The sequence below is a fragment of the Sinocyclocheilus grahami genome, unplaced genomic scaffold (assembly GCF_001515645.1).
Source record: "Sinocyclocheilus grahami isolate Dianchi unplaced genomic scaffold, SAMN03320097.WGS_v1.1 scaffold105.1, whole genome shotgun sequence".
Classification (NCBI taxonomy): Eukaryota; Metazoa; Chordata; class Actinopteri; order Cypriniformes; family Cyprinidae; genus Sinocyclocheilus; species Sinocyclocheilus grahami.
The window spans coordinates 1,142,497-1,158,128 of NW_015505284.1; the positions used below are offsets into that span (position 1 = coordinate 1,142,497).

At 37.7% G+C, this 15,632-nt stretch overlaps 1 protein-coding gene across 1 annotated transcript in view; it reads right to left on the reverse strand.

Annotated features, from left to right (window-relative positions):
* Positions 1–15,632, reverse strand: part of LOC107588547 (unconventional myosin-Va-like) — an 83,640-nt gene that overhangs the window by 56,344 nt on the left and 11,664 nt on the right. Inside the window, exons 2-6 of the mRNA XM_016276683.1 lie at positions 11,219–11,329; positions 7,339–7,510; positions 7,104–7,248; positions 3,623–3,779; positions 51–194 (exon numbers count right to left, since the gene is read on the reverse strand). Of these exons, the coding sequence (XP_016132169.1) occupies positions 51–194; positions 3,623–3,779; positions 7,104–7,248; positions 7,339–7,510; positions 11,219–11,329 (729 nt within the window). The remainder of the gene's footprint in view (positions 1–50; positions 195–3,622; positions 3,780–7,103; positions 7,249–7,338; positions 7,511–11,218; positions 11,330–15,632) is intronic.

Consider the following 15,632-nt stretch of genomic DNA (forward strand, 5'->3'; position numbering starts at 1 on the left):
ATATATATATGTATGTATGTATGTATACATTATGCATGCTTGTTCCTTACCTGAAATACGACACGTGATTTCTCCAAGAGATATGTCCTCATGTTCGCACCAATGATGTGATACTTCTTATCAAAGCCAATCTCAATGTATTTCCCAAAACGACTGCTATTGTCATTCCTGGTGGTCTTGGCATTACCGATGGACTGGAAATGAGAGGAGGAAAGACATCAGTTTGAGTGCAAGTACTGGACTGATCTTTGGGTTTCTTTGTCGTTGTTTTATTTTTATAGAACAGGACAGGTTTAAAAGTTTAAGGAGTGCACAGAAGGGTTATTGATTTAAAAACACAGGGACAGCAAGATCATGTGTGTGGGAGACGACACACAGTGTTGCATCTCTGGGTCTCTACAGCAGGTCAGGAAGTTGATACCTCCTCCCCCACAGAGCAGAAACCTGGTGACGAACACTATCAGAATCAGCAAGCAGCGAGCTTCTGAATGAGCAGCATCCTTATAAGGCACAAATTCATTCAATCTGACTACACAAGCTTAGATCATACATCATGAAACTTAATGATAATATGGTACAAACTTTGCCGAAGTAATTGTTTTGATATTATGAAAAAAAATATTTTAGCTGAAGTATTTGTACCACCTCATGCATTTATATGACGTGTAAAAAATAAGTAAATGAATAAATAAATAAATAAACAAACTTTTATTATTTATTTATTTTACCACAAAATGTATTGCTCCATCAGTGCTCAATAATTTAGCAATCATACATTATGGGAGTAGTGAAAGCCGGATTTTCCTTAAAGGGGTCATGAAATAAGAAACCAAAATGGCCTTGATCTTTTGACATAAGACATAATAAAACATCCTGTAAGTTTCAGAACTCAAAACTTTCGTGTTCGTCTAAAAAAGCTTATATTGAAGTCAGTCTGCCAAAACGACAGCTTTTGGAATGTTCTACTTTATGATGTAATAGTGTGGATAAGCACCGCCTCTGCAGAAGAAGATCAACGCCTGCTTCTACATCACTGACTGTTTAGCCCCGCCCACCGATTCGCGCATGTAGTGTAAATAACGAGACGAGAAAACCTAGGTCTACACAGAAACTGAACGATAAAGATGGCTCTGAAGACAACAAGATGCTGTGCAGTGCCAAGTTGTGGAAAAACAGTCTTTGCATTGCCTTCCTTCTGATCCCAACATTAGGAAAGATTGGATGAACTTTATTTTTAATGAAGTTTCAGACTGCGTCAGTTTGAACTTGGTCCTTTGTTCACTTAAAGGGTTAGTTCACCCAAAAATTTAAATTCTGTCATTAATTACTCACTCTCATGTCGTTTCAAACCAGTAATGGTGCGTTCACACCAAACGCAAATGTAATTATTCGCGCGAGTAGATTACATACAAAGTCAATGCAAAGACACGAGTAGAGGCGAATTCGCGCCAGGCGACGCGAATGACGTGAAATGCACGACACGTTTGCCCCGAACGCGAGATATTCGCCTCAATCGCGTCTTTCGCGGAAGTTCAAAAATTACAACTCGAGCGGAAAATTCGCCTAACGAGTTCTCGCGCAAGCCAATCAGCGAAGAGCTTATTGGCACGTCTGGTTGAATCAGACAATAGAAGAGAGCATTATTGCAGCCGTCTGTTATTATATAGGTCTGGAGCGTAGAAAACCGTTAAAATCAGTTGTAGTGGTAGTTGTATTTTATTAGCATGGCTACAGAGATGCTGCTATCAATAATAAAAATAATAGTAATATCAGTATATATATACAGTAGTAAAATGTTACACACACATTAATACAGGATCCTAACATTATTCATCCTCCTCTGGATGGTGCTGTGAACCCAGACACGTCGGCGTTTGGCTTTCCATTGTATTTGGGACTTTTTGACAACAGGTACAAAACAGCGATTGTAGTTATCTCCAGCATGGTTGATTGCGCTGTTTTTATTCACGCGAGTGACACGAAAAACATCCCGCGAGTAATCTAGAGCGAGTAGCACGATGCGCATATTCGCTTCGCGTCTGGTGTGAACGCACCATAAGACCTTCGTTCATCTTCGGAACACAAATTAAGATATTTTTGATGGAATCTGAGAGCTGTCTGACCCTACGTCTCTGGACTTTGGAACATTTCAGTTGTATTGCCGTCTATGCAGGGTCAGACAGCTCTCAGATTTCCATCAAAAATATCTTTATTTGTGTTCCGAAGATGAACGAAGGTCTTACGGGTTTAAAACGACATCATGAGGGTGAGTAATTAATGACAGAATTAAAATTTTTGGGTGAACTAACCCTTTAATTTTACCGCGGATTCGTTTACAAACAAAGCACAATTCGACGCAGGAATTTCAGAAAGATTGAAACTAAAAGACAATGATGTGCCGACTATATTGGATCCGACAGTAATGTTGCAAGACACAAGTGTGAGTAACTGTTTTCATTACGTGGTCACTATTGCTTTGTCTGTTATTATAGATTTTTTATATGTATTGAGTATTTATGCATTGTTAAACTAAATCTCAGCAGCATCCTTCTATGAGGAATGTAGACTGTCAAACATGCACAATGTTAGCCAATCTTAGCAGTGGGCATTTACTTCCGAATCTACAATCCACCACGCCTATTCAAACAGAGCGTTCTGATGGGGGGGTCACAGCAGTGTCCATCTATGAAGGATGTAGGCTGTCAAATATACACAACTGTTAGCCAATCATAGCAGTGGGCGTTTACTTCCAAGTCTACAATCCGCCACGTCTATTAAAACAGAGCGTTCCGATGAGGGGGGGGGGTCAAAACAGGACAGAAAATAGCCTATTACTTCTAAATTATGATGTTTTTGATGTAAAAATCTGTATAACATTATAAGTGGACCTCAGATTATAGTACACAATAAAAAAACAAAAACAAAGGCAGTTCATCACCCCTTTAAAGTGTGCCTTTAGCCCATTTGTACCTTATTCTAATAAGTTGGAACTTGCATAGCACAAATAAAGAGTGGTAAAACAGCCAATTTGTCATATTTTAAAATTATTTATATTGGTACTTGTCAGTATGGTATTAATAATTTGACTGTTTAATCAGCACTTTTTCTACTTTTGTCTGTGAAGAATATATGGAATACTGCCATAAAAACAAAGTAATCAATTATGTGCATTCACATCTGGAGTTCCTATGATGCTTTAGCATGCTAACATTTATATGAGGTAGCTAGTTTCTGAAACCGTGATTGTGTAGGTCTTTAAGTATGCAGAAAAAATAAATGAGTTGAGGACAGCAGAGAAGGTCATATGAGCTTTCATGCTAACACTAAATTTACACTAATACATATGCAAGCACTCATACACACATGTAAACACTCTCCCTGCTGCTGTTCCGAGGGAAATGAGCCCTGGGGAGGTGAAGACCATGCAGTGAAGGGCAAATAGAACGCTCTGAACAAGACACTCATTTTCAGCCATTGAGCTTTTAGTCTCTCAGCCCAAGGGGTTTGGCTCTCTGAGATATGAATGTCTGTATTATTAAAGCCCTTCATAAAAACAAACAACCCAAGTCTCAGTACTGAGTCCAGAATGGCGCACTGATCTAGTGATGCAGGAAAAACTCACCTCCATGATGGGGTTGGATGCCAGAACTTTTTCTTCCACATTGGCTTCGCTGGCAGAGCCACTGACCGTAGCAAAGTAACGCATGGCGTATTTGGCTGAGACAGTTTTCCCTGCTCCCGATTCTCCGCTCACAATGATGGACTGATTCCTCTCATCCCTGCATAATGGGAAAAAAATGCAAGATAAATGCAAGGAAAAAAGAATAAGTTCTACTTTTTTGAAGAAAATGTGAATGGTGTTTGTCCATCTAAAACTATTGCTTTAAAGTTGTTTCTACACAATGATAGGGGTTACTAGGGTGTCTGGATGGTTGTCACTCAGCTGCTAAGTGTTGTGAGTGGTTCCTATGGTGTTCTGGGGGTGTAGGACTGAGGAAAGACACAAGGCTTTGATGAAATGATGCTCCATCTAAACTGTAGCTTTTGCTGCAACACAGCCATCCAATGAAAATTTCAGACAGACAGGTTCAATTGTGTAAACCATTGCAGCTGCATTGAGAAGAAGTGAGAGAAACATTACCGTGGCTGGTCTATTTTTGGCTGGGCTGCAGTGAGCAACATCCTGACCTACAATCCTTCTCTTCAGATTGAGCAGTAAAGCATATACTCACACACTTTACAACTGACAGTAAAGCCAGAGACATACTCTATGCAAACAGTGAATGCTTTGTGAATGCAATGCAAGCACAGTTTCATTGAACATACTGTACCTAAACAGATAGTTCACCTAAAATTGAAAAGACTGTAATTTAACCAACCTTGTGTCTTTCCAAACCTGCATGACTTTCTTCGGTGGAGCACAAAAAAAGATATTATGCAAAATGTTTCAGTTTTTTTTGTCCATACAATGAAACTCAGTTGGCTCTATTCTTGGTGGTCTAACATTCTTTAAATCTTTTGCGTTCTTCATTCCGCAGCGGCGCAGAGCAAGAAGCAGAGGACAAGGTGTGTGTTTATCGATAGATTGTTATAATATCTGCATCTGTGCAGTTCTTTGTCATAAAGACAGTTTACAAAATATCACGGGGGAGCAATCGGTTTTCCATCTCCTGTAAAGTTTTCGCTGCATTCACCCCTCATCACACCACAGCTGTTTTCTCCAGCGAAAATGAAGCCCTTAACACATAGGCTATATAAACACATACTATATATAAAACCATTTTACATTTAATATAAAACATATTAATTACAGTGCAAAGTTTCCTGTAAGGGGTAGGTTTAGGTGTAGGGTGATAGAATATACAGTTTGTACAGTATAAAAACCATTACGCCTATGGAATGTCCCCATTTAGATAACTAAGTAAACTTGAGTGTGTGTGTGTGTGTGTGTGTGTGAGAGAGAGAGAGATGAGGATTCAGGAAGACTTGTATGGCTTATTCAGTACTCAAATGTTATACCTATCTATGCAGTACAGTGGAATACAATAAGTTGCAAAATGCAATAAGTTTAGTTTACCACCTTACTCAATAATTTTTTTATTTAATTTATATGTTTACTATTATTTTTTATTATTATACCCTCATCCCCTAAAACGAAAATCTTAGAATCACCCCTGGTATCCGCGTACATACATTGCATGCGTTGTTTACATCTGCGATACTCTCCAAAATGGTGCCAGGGTGACAAATTGGGGAGACAAATTTGAGGAGACAAATTCAATCTCGCGTCTTGCCGATTCCGAGCTGATGCTTTCATTACCAGCTGCGCCGACGATGACGTCACAGTGTGTGTGTGTGTGTGTGTGTGTGTGTGTGTGTGAGAGAGAGAGAGAGATCAGGATTCAGGAAGACTTGTATGGCTTATTCAGTACTCAAATGTTATACCTATCTATGCAGTACAGTGGAATACAATAAGTTGCAAAATGCAATAAGTTTAGTTTACCACCTTACTCAATAATTTTTTTATTTAATTTATATGTTTACTATTATTTTTTATTATTATACCCTCATCCCCTAAAACGAAAATCTTAGAATCACCCCTGGTATCCACGTACATACATTGCATGCGTTGTTTACATCTGCGATACTCTCCAAAATGGTGCCAGGGTGACAAATTGGGGAGACAAATTTGAGGAGACAAATTCAATCTCGCGTCTTGCCGATTCCGAGCTGATGCTTTCATTACCAGCTGCGCCGACAATGACGTCACAGCCACGCGCACACTCACAGTCGCGTGTAAACATGTCTTTTCGCATGAGAATGATTCTAATTTTAATTGCATTCAGTGTAAACGGCGACTGATAATGTATTTATGTCGTGCCAGATGAGGCTTGCACAGCCTGAGTGAGTGAGTGAGAGAGACTGCACACACAAAGTAACTCACAAAAATTTAGAGATGCATACTGCGGTAGAAAAAAAAAAGATCTTTACAAAATATGATTTAGGTAAGCAACATTATACAGCCATGATGTTTCCCCGAATATCAATATCAACACGATTGCAATGTGACACTGGTTTTATACAATAGTATTTCAATAAACAAGAAGTTAAAATCAAAGCCGATCAAAGCCACAGCAGGACTGTTGTGTGTCCCCAAGCAACACACAGCGGTGTTTCGTTACTGCATGAATCCACGTTTTTGAACGAATCGAGTGAGTCAATGATTCAGTGGGCCATTCATAAAGACAGTCACATGCCTCGTTTCTGAATGAATCAGCCGTTTGAATGAATGAATAAATGGCTCACTCATTAAAACAGACATTTGCCGCCACCTATTGGTGGTTTAGTCATATTTAAAAGTATCATTGCATCTTTTCAACATTTATTTTTATGTTTAAAAAAATGATAAAACATTAATCTTATAAAATTACTGAAATTTTGCAGTGTAAATGCATTTATGGCACCTCAGCTTTATCAAAAAGTCTGTTTAAATGCATCTAATGCCACTTCAGATGCAGCTTCGGTTTCCTCAGCAGTGGAAAGATAGAGTTTGTTAATATTAATTTCATTTGAATGGTAACAACTCAACAGTTTCTTATTATTCTAACTGAATTAATTGAAACAAAGTAAGAATTTGATGTGAAAGATGACACATTTAATAATGTTAGGGGGAAAAAAATGACCATTTATAAACATAGTGGGAAATGACATCTGTTTTGTTACATACAGCAACTAATTTTAAGTTAACAATTTCTTCCTCTTTCCAGTCACAGAGCACTTCATTTTGAGAGTTGTTTAAGTGAGAGAAAATCTGTAACTTAGTCCAGATTGTGGGATTTGTAATGTTTAATAATTTATTTTATTATGTAAATAATTTTTGCATTGAAATTTGCATAGATTTTTGTTTGTATACGCTGTAAATTATAGTTCTTAGAATCAGCACGTCACACTTCCAAAAAATCGGAAATTGCAATCGGTGCATCGCTAGTTTTTACCCCTGAGAAAAGAATGAAAACTGAACTTCACCATGAGTATATTAGGGCCTTATTCAGGTAGCTACCAAGTAGCAACAGTTTAATTAACTTTAATTTGCTCAACCCCACCTGGCCATCTGTTTGTAAGCTTCTTCTGCCACTGCGAAGATGTGAGGGTCCATGTCACCCATGTTCTGCCCACTGTATGCATTAATGATGTCAGTTCCATAGATGGGTAGTGTCTCATATGGGTTAATAGCGACTAGAACAATACCTGGGTCAAACGATAAAAAACACAATAATTCATTGTAGACAAATTAAGTGTATATGTCTAGTATGTGTGTGTGTGTGTGTGTGTGTTTACCGCAGTATGTGTAGATGAGTTTGGAATCAATGAAGCGCACTTTCAGATTGTGCAACACAGCGGGCTCGTGAAGGTAACTGAGAGCTGTCAGGTCATTTTCTCCCACCAGGATATCAGGGTTACGGAGGTGTGGTAAGTTGTTTGTCTTTGGGTCCAATTTATACTCCAGTTCCTGAATAACACAATTCATAGCACAACAAATTATGACAGTTTGGTTTTTAAGGGGAAACCAGCATCCTCTGAAGTCAGACGATCGGTTTCTGTGAGGTACAGACTGAAAAACTCATTCACGTTTCAGCATTTTCAAACCTGACTTGTCGCGATCGGTCACAAGCCAAAAGATAATCAATGTAATTTGACATTACCAACCTCTGAGGCCATCATCATATGGAAATTATCTGTCAAAAATCCGCAAAACATCTCCTCTGAAAGAAACAAATTAAACTGATATATACAAATTAAACTGATTTGAAACGACACGACACGACTGCCTTTTTTAAATAACACATTAACTAGTTCTCTGAATCTTTATTTAGAGTTTAGAGATGGATTGGAATCCAGCGCAATGAGCTAATAAAGTCATCAGATAAATACACCACATAAATAGAAATTATTCACGTTTCAGCATTTTCAAACCTGACTTGTCGCGATCGGTCACAAGCCAAAAGATAATCAATGTAATTTGACATTACCAACCTCTGAGGCCATCATCATATGGAAATTATCTGTCAAAAATCCGCAAAACATCTCCTCTGAAAGAAACAAATCCACTGATATATACAAATTAAACTGATTTGAAACGACACGACACGACTGCCTTTTTTAAATAACACATTAACTAGTTCTCTGAATCTTTATTTAGAGTTTAGAGATGGATTGGAATTCAGCGCAATGAGCTAATAAAGTCATCAGATAAATACACCACATAAATAGAAATGACTACAAAGTAGGGTTGGCGATGTCTACAGTGAAACATCGTGATGGACGATGACATCGGCGGGGGCAGGGGTGGAGGGTGGAGTTAGGGGGTGTGCCCAAAGCGTGAATCCTTATAAGGGAAAACAAATAACGATTCCTAACGATTCCGGATGCGAGCGGCACGACAAAATACTATAGAACCACTGATTTATAATAGAGATTCCTTATATATAGATCAGTCTATAGAACACATTATAATAAGTGATGCTGTCTACACTGGATGTGGCTCTGCACGACACGACAAATCCCCAACATTAAACTGCTACCGCGTTCTATTTATGATGTGCTGACACAAATTTCAAATGATTTTCAACTACAAAGTAGGGTTGGCGATGTCTACAGTGAAACATCGTGATGGACGATGACATCGGCGGGGGCAGGGGTGGAGGGGGGAGTTAGGGGGTGTGCCCAAAGCGTGAATCCTTATAAGGGAAAACAAATAACGATTCCTAACGATTCCGGATGCGAGCGGCACGACAAAATACTATAGAACCACTGATTTATAATAGAGATTCCTTATATATAGATCAGTCTATAGAACACATTATAATAAGTGATGCTGTCTACACTGGATGTGGCTCTGCACGACACGACAAATCCCCAACATTAAACTGCTACCGCGTTCTATTTATGATGTGCTGACACAAATTTCAAATGATTTTCAACGGTCGCTTTGTCGTGTCCAGTGTAGACAGACTTTAGCTGATGCAGCGCGACACAACAACTGTTGTGTCCAGTGTAGACACGGTGTAACGGTTGTCTGTTACAGTACATAAAATTTCACTTACCACATAAACAGAGTAAGCTTGACTAAGGACGATGGCGAATGATTTGCAGATCCTCATACCACTGACAAACATATAATCTTGTATGTGTGGTAAGTACTGCCGCTCCATAGTACAAACAGAGTATGTGCGATTACGAATCTCGAAAGTGAAAGTGAAACTAAAAAGCGATCGTGCATTCAAAAGCATGATGCCAGTTTCAATGCCAGGTATAATAGCGGCTCCCTGATGCCCGAAATATATATGTAGTATAATTACCCAATGATATAACTGCGAGGAAAAATCTTGAAATATATATTTTCCTCCCATCTCATATTTAATCCCTTTAGTGGTTCCGCCTACATGTCATTTTCTTTCCGAAAACGGTATTGGGATGCGGCGGATTGCGGGGGGGGTGGGGGAGGATCACGATGCCGGCTCAACATCGTGATGTCTATCAGCCTTTGGCGATGGACGACTACAAAGCAGGGTCCGAAATAAATGGGGCTTGAAACAAAATTGGCACCAAAATTAACAAACATACCCTGCAAATTCAAGATAAAGGGGGCAAAAATGCCCCTGCACAAGCTAAATCTATTATGGCTGTTACAATTAAAGATAAATGTGAAAATTAACGAAATGTGTCAATTGCATTAGATTTCTATGTTGCATAGATTACTTTTTACTATTTGTTTGCAGCATTGAACAGGATAACCAATCAATCAGAGGTGTTTTGGTTTGTCACTTGTTTAGTGTGCATGCTCACTGACTGAATTCTGAATTTGCATTTTCAAATTTTCTCATCATCATAAACAACAAAGTGCAGAAATGTTGTAAGTAAGAGATTAATTTTGCAATGTACAGAGCTTTAGTGATTATAATGGGAGTTTCTGTGAAAGTGCATAACTTACATTAGTCTGAAGTCATGGACCGCTTCAGTGTTCTTTGCTCAATTTTTATATAAATTATTCTAAGTTTAAATAGACGTTTTGTTTTTCATGCTACTAAAATAACCAGTGTGAAGTCTTGATTTTCTAATCAGTAAAAAGTAATAGCCTAATTCATAAAATGTTCTTGGCTTGTTTTGTCTGAAGCCAGAATTTGATGTGGTATTTCCACAAAAACAAAAAATATTTATATTACTCAACATTAACAATCACGTTTACAATATCAAGAGCAATAATCAACAATCATTTTTTTTTCATTGGCCTTTAATTTATAGTCCATTTACCTTATGCTACTGTTGTGTTGTATAAATACATGTACAGTATGCCACCTTTGAACAGCATTAAACGGACTAAATTAAATAAACATAAATGCCATGTCAGATAAAGCTTCTGTTCCACCGTTGCAGTATAAAGATTACTTTTGTTGATGTTGAAAAACAACAACAGTCTATATTAATGTAATTGGTTAAATTTAAATATTTGACATAAAAACAAATACATTTGCCATAAAAATTGCCTTTACAAAGTTAATAAATGCCCCAGGAAATCTGCTCCTGGGGGCAAATATTTCCCCCTTAATGGAAAAGATAATTTCTTACCCTGCTACAAAGATCATAAAACTCCCACCACCACTTTTACTGTCATTAACCCCCTAGAGATCACTGAACAGAGAGTTAAGACTCATTTAGACCTGAAGTCATTGTTTTAAGGAATATTTTAAGGAGTATTTTGCACATTATTGTTAGGATTGCTATTGTTAGTTAAAATGGACAAAAATGTAATTGACGCCAAAAAGTCAGGGTTGGTAAACTATTCTAACATCATTCTGCATTAGTCTCATATTAACAAATATAATGTGTAAATGCTTTCATTGTAATTCCATGTGCTTGACTGCTAAGGGTGTATTAATACATTTACTGTAAGAGCAATTCCCAAGTGCTTTTACAAACCCGTGTTTACATGATTGTCTATAGTACTCGGACAGTGTGACTGGCTGTGGTACGTTTAAGCTAATGGTTAATGATCTGCTGGATTGCTAACACAAAGGCTGCGGGGATCATTCCCTTGGACCAATCCCAATAAACTAAAAAAGTACATCAGTAAACCTATCGTACTGTGAGCAATGCTAATGAAAATAGTCTGATGAGGCTTATAAACACTCACTGCTCTAATACAAACACACACACTGACCTTTCCATCCTCCAGCTGTAGCTGCAGTACTCCATCGCCTTGTCTGTAGTCCTTGGTGAGCTCTGCTGACTTCCACACTTCCTCTACATCCGGGATCCAGACCCGTGCATACTGTACAGACAAAATTATCAGTTAATATCTCTCGCTCACACAATGTTCATTGAATATTTCTTTTTAGTCAATACAGATTTGAGGCATTGTGATTGGAATGTGAGTGAGAGTGGAAAAGAAAGACATTCTGCTGCTAACCGTGTCAAGCTGATGCAGACAAACTGTGAAAAACATATTAAAACATTTAATCACATGACACTGGATCTCAAAAGCAGGCTAAAGATATTCAGAGGGTTATGTAAATTAATATAGATTAAAAACATATTTTAAATTAATTCAGATCAAAAGAATCATGTCATGCCATACAACAGCTTGTTAAATATTCTGAATATTTTAGTTGAAAATACCATTTTATGCTAGTTAAACTTGGTGTAAATGTTATTTTAAATAATATTTACCATTTTTCTCTAATAAAGTACAGCTGTGGTGATCATTTGAATCTGCAGTGTCATCCTGTCTGATCTGCCTCATTACTATTAACTGCATCCATAATAATAAAGACAGAATGCATTCATGACAACAGAACACATCCAGCACAGTTCATCTGAGAGAACAACCAAATCCAACCAATAATCTTGATTATACATGACTAGGTGACCCTAATAAACATGAGAAAAGAAACAAACAAAGAAACAGCAAAAAGAAAGTATAGCAGTCGCATTTCTGACAAGTGAGCGGCACATTTCAGAGCTCCAGACTGTGATATATAATATAAAAAAACATATTTATTTAAAACTAAAAGAGAAAAACACTTTTGAGAGATAACACAAAAATATGAAGAGAATAAAGCAGCATTGATGAGCTACAGCAATCAATTACGGCAATTGGCTCCAACATGTTTCTGAGTCAGTGAGGTCTGTTTTTCACTCTGTGTGTGTTTTAAGCATTTCTGTGTCAGCAGAGATTACGTCAGAGTTAGTCGCACAGGCCAGATGGGATATAGTCCAGCTTTCCACACCATCGTTATAACTCATTCGTGTATGAGGCTCACACAGACACACTGGCACACACAGGCCTCCACCTCAGAAAACTGCTCATACATTTTTAAAGTTGAGTCATATTAAAGTCAAAGGTACCAATACCAGTGAAATTTCGCAATATCATAGCAAAAATGGATAACATCCTTTATAGGGTTGAAAAGGGGTGGAAAATTTCCGGAAACTTTCCAAAAATCACTGGAATATTCAAAAAAAATCCTGGAAAGTTTAAAATTTCTGGAAAAATAAAAAAAAATTAATAAAAAAAATTAATTAAGAAAATACTGCTTTTAGTTTTTGATGCAAATTATTCAAACTAATTAAGTGGCTAATACAAATTAAGTGGCTTTTCCCTGTCGATACTGTTGTTTAATTAAAACTATGACATATTCAAGACAGCAGCAGGTCTCTTAGGCTGAATGTGTACGGCAAGACCTGATACATCGGTACAATATGGTGCACTTGTCCTGCATCTTATGTTCACAAATCAACTGTGTTTACATTATTACCTCACCAGGTGGGCATTTTGACAAGAATGTCTTATGCATAGCTGCATTACCTCAAATGCTATTCACATGCTCACAAATACACACTCACATGTTCGACAGAGGACGTTTCTGACTGCACTGGTACAGCATTAGGTTGCTACTACCAATACTGCAGATACCGGTATTGTTAATTTTTTTGTTTTTTTGTTTTTTCATTTTAGTTTTGTGTTGTCCCAACACAGTGTTTGTAGTGCCTGATCAGAAAGTCCTCTACACAGAATTAAAATAACAAGTAACGGTATGCAAACAGAAATTAAATGCTATATATATAGAGAAATTTCTGCTATATAGAAATTAAATGCTATATATATATATTTGTATATATATATATATATATATATACACACACACATACACACACACGCACACACACACTTATTTGGACACTGACACAATTTTCATAATTTTAGCTCTGTATGCCACCAGAACAGAATTAAAACATCACCAAAGACTGGGTTTTCTCCTAGTTAGGAACTCCATATTGTATATGGTAGGCACAGTAAGCACACATAGATTTATAAGATGTTTAAAGAGTGATTCTTCTGGAAAGCATCTGTTCCTGATGAAAACATGCAGATTAATAAATAGACATCTTCACCATGTACATGTCCCATCTGTATGACCTCTTTAGTAAACATCAGAGAATCACCTATGATGATGCACAATAAATCAGTCATATGGGCATCGCCATCGTGACGGTTTGCCCTCGGGGTGATGGGGTGGCAGGTGTGAATGAGCAGTGGAGATGGGGTTTAGCTAATCAATTTAAAAACAAACAGTCAAAACCTATTTTTCTCTGTACAGTGTTCTATATTCTCTGTCCTCTCTGTCTGTCTCTTTTAATTATTCCTTCATTTCCTTGTTTGCCGGTGCTCTGATTAACAAAATAATTTTTTGTTGACATCCGAATAACTGAGAGAAAACAAACAGACTGTCATACTATCTCCATATCGACGGCACTGTCTGACTTATGGAACCAATCAGCTTGTTGTAAAGTAAGTTATTGGGGTGAAGTTATGCTGCATTTATATGTTTATATATTTTTAATCTATCCATTAAATCATTATCTTTTGGATAATTTATAAGAAATAACAAACAGAAACATGCAGAAGTTTTAGAAAATTTGTCCAGGTAGGACCTCTACATTGCGAGTAAAGCTTTTGCATATGACGACTAAATTTCACCCTTGCGGCTAAATATTGTCTGCTGTTAGCCACTGGCTAATACACTGGTAGATTTCACTCTCCAGTGACTGAATTAGAATAAGTTCAGCAAATATATTATCACTGCAGTGCATGTTGTGTCCTATGATGGCTTTAGTTCACCCAAGTCTATCAGAATTTAGCACCTTTTATATTAACATTATTAGTAGAATTATTGTTGAATGACACTGAATGACCAATTATGTCTCAAGCATTATTGTATATATAAATTATATGGTCACACTTTATTTTAAGGTCCAATTCTCGCTATTAACAAACCATTTTATGTCTTTTGCCTCAATAAACTACTAATTTGCTGCTCACTAATAGTTAGGAAGGTAGTTGTTAAAGGGTTAGTTCACCCAAAAATAAAAATACAGTCATTAATTTCCTCATGTCGTTCCAAACCCGCAAGACCTTCGATCATCTTCGGAACACAAATTAAGATATTTTTTATATCTTTTTTAAATCTGAGAGCTCTCTGAACCTGCATAGACAGCAAGACAACTGAAATGTTCCCAGACCCAGAACTGTAGTAAGGACTAAGGCTGTGTATCACCAGCAAAGTCACGATACGATATATATCACAATACAGAGGCCACAATACGATACAGGACTGCAAAGCTACATTATCTTTCTCAACAAGGAGCTGGTAACATCATTGTTTCTAAAGGAATTAAAGCCACAGCTTCACTGTTAATAGAGAAACGCAGTGAAACGGTGGTAATTCATACATACACAGCCTCTCTCTCTCTCTCTCTCTCTCTCGTGTAAATAAACACTTATAGATAGATAATAAATAGTATATTGAAGTGGAGATCGCTAAACTGCAAGCTAAGTGTTTTCATAAAGTAAGCGCATTTATCCACAGTGGAGAGAGAGCGTGTGCACATGGTTGCCAGGTTGACAAAGATAAGTAACACACTTAGCAGATATTTCTGTATTGCGCAAATGGGAAGCTCTGTTTCGGAGATTGCGTCTCTTTATATCAGGCAACCCAGGTTGTGTTCCTCTGCGGCCAGATTAAACCTTGCTGTAGCCTATCTATTATGCTCTATTCATTATTTTTTAGAAACCTCGCACTTTTCGACTCCATTTTAAACGGTGCTCTCGAATTCAAATTAAGCGCGGTCCACTGCTGCACACGTGCCACAATATCGATACAGGGCCAGCTGTATCGATACTCGTATCGTCAAATCTCTGTGACGATACATCGTCGTATCGATGTATCAAACACAGCACTAGTAAGGACATCGATAAAACAGTCCATGTGACATCAGTGGCTCAACATCAATTTTGCAAAGCTACGAGAAGCTACTTTTTGTGCGCAAAGAAAACAAAAATAACAATTTATTCAACAATTCTTTTTCCCGAGTTTCCGTCTTCTGCCATTTTGGAGCGTACCATGAAACGTGTGCATGCTTTCCCCAGAACGTAATCAACATAATCAGCGTTTTTTTACGTTCAGCATGTGCACGCTTTCTCCTAAACGTAAACAACACTGATTACTTCGATTACGAAGATGAGCAACCCCCCCCCCCCCCCCCCCCCCCCTCCCCCCCCACACCACACACCC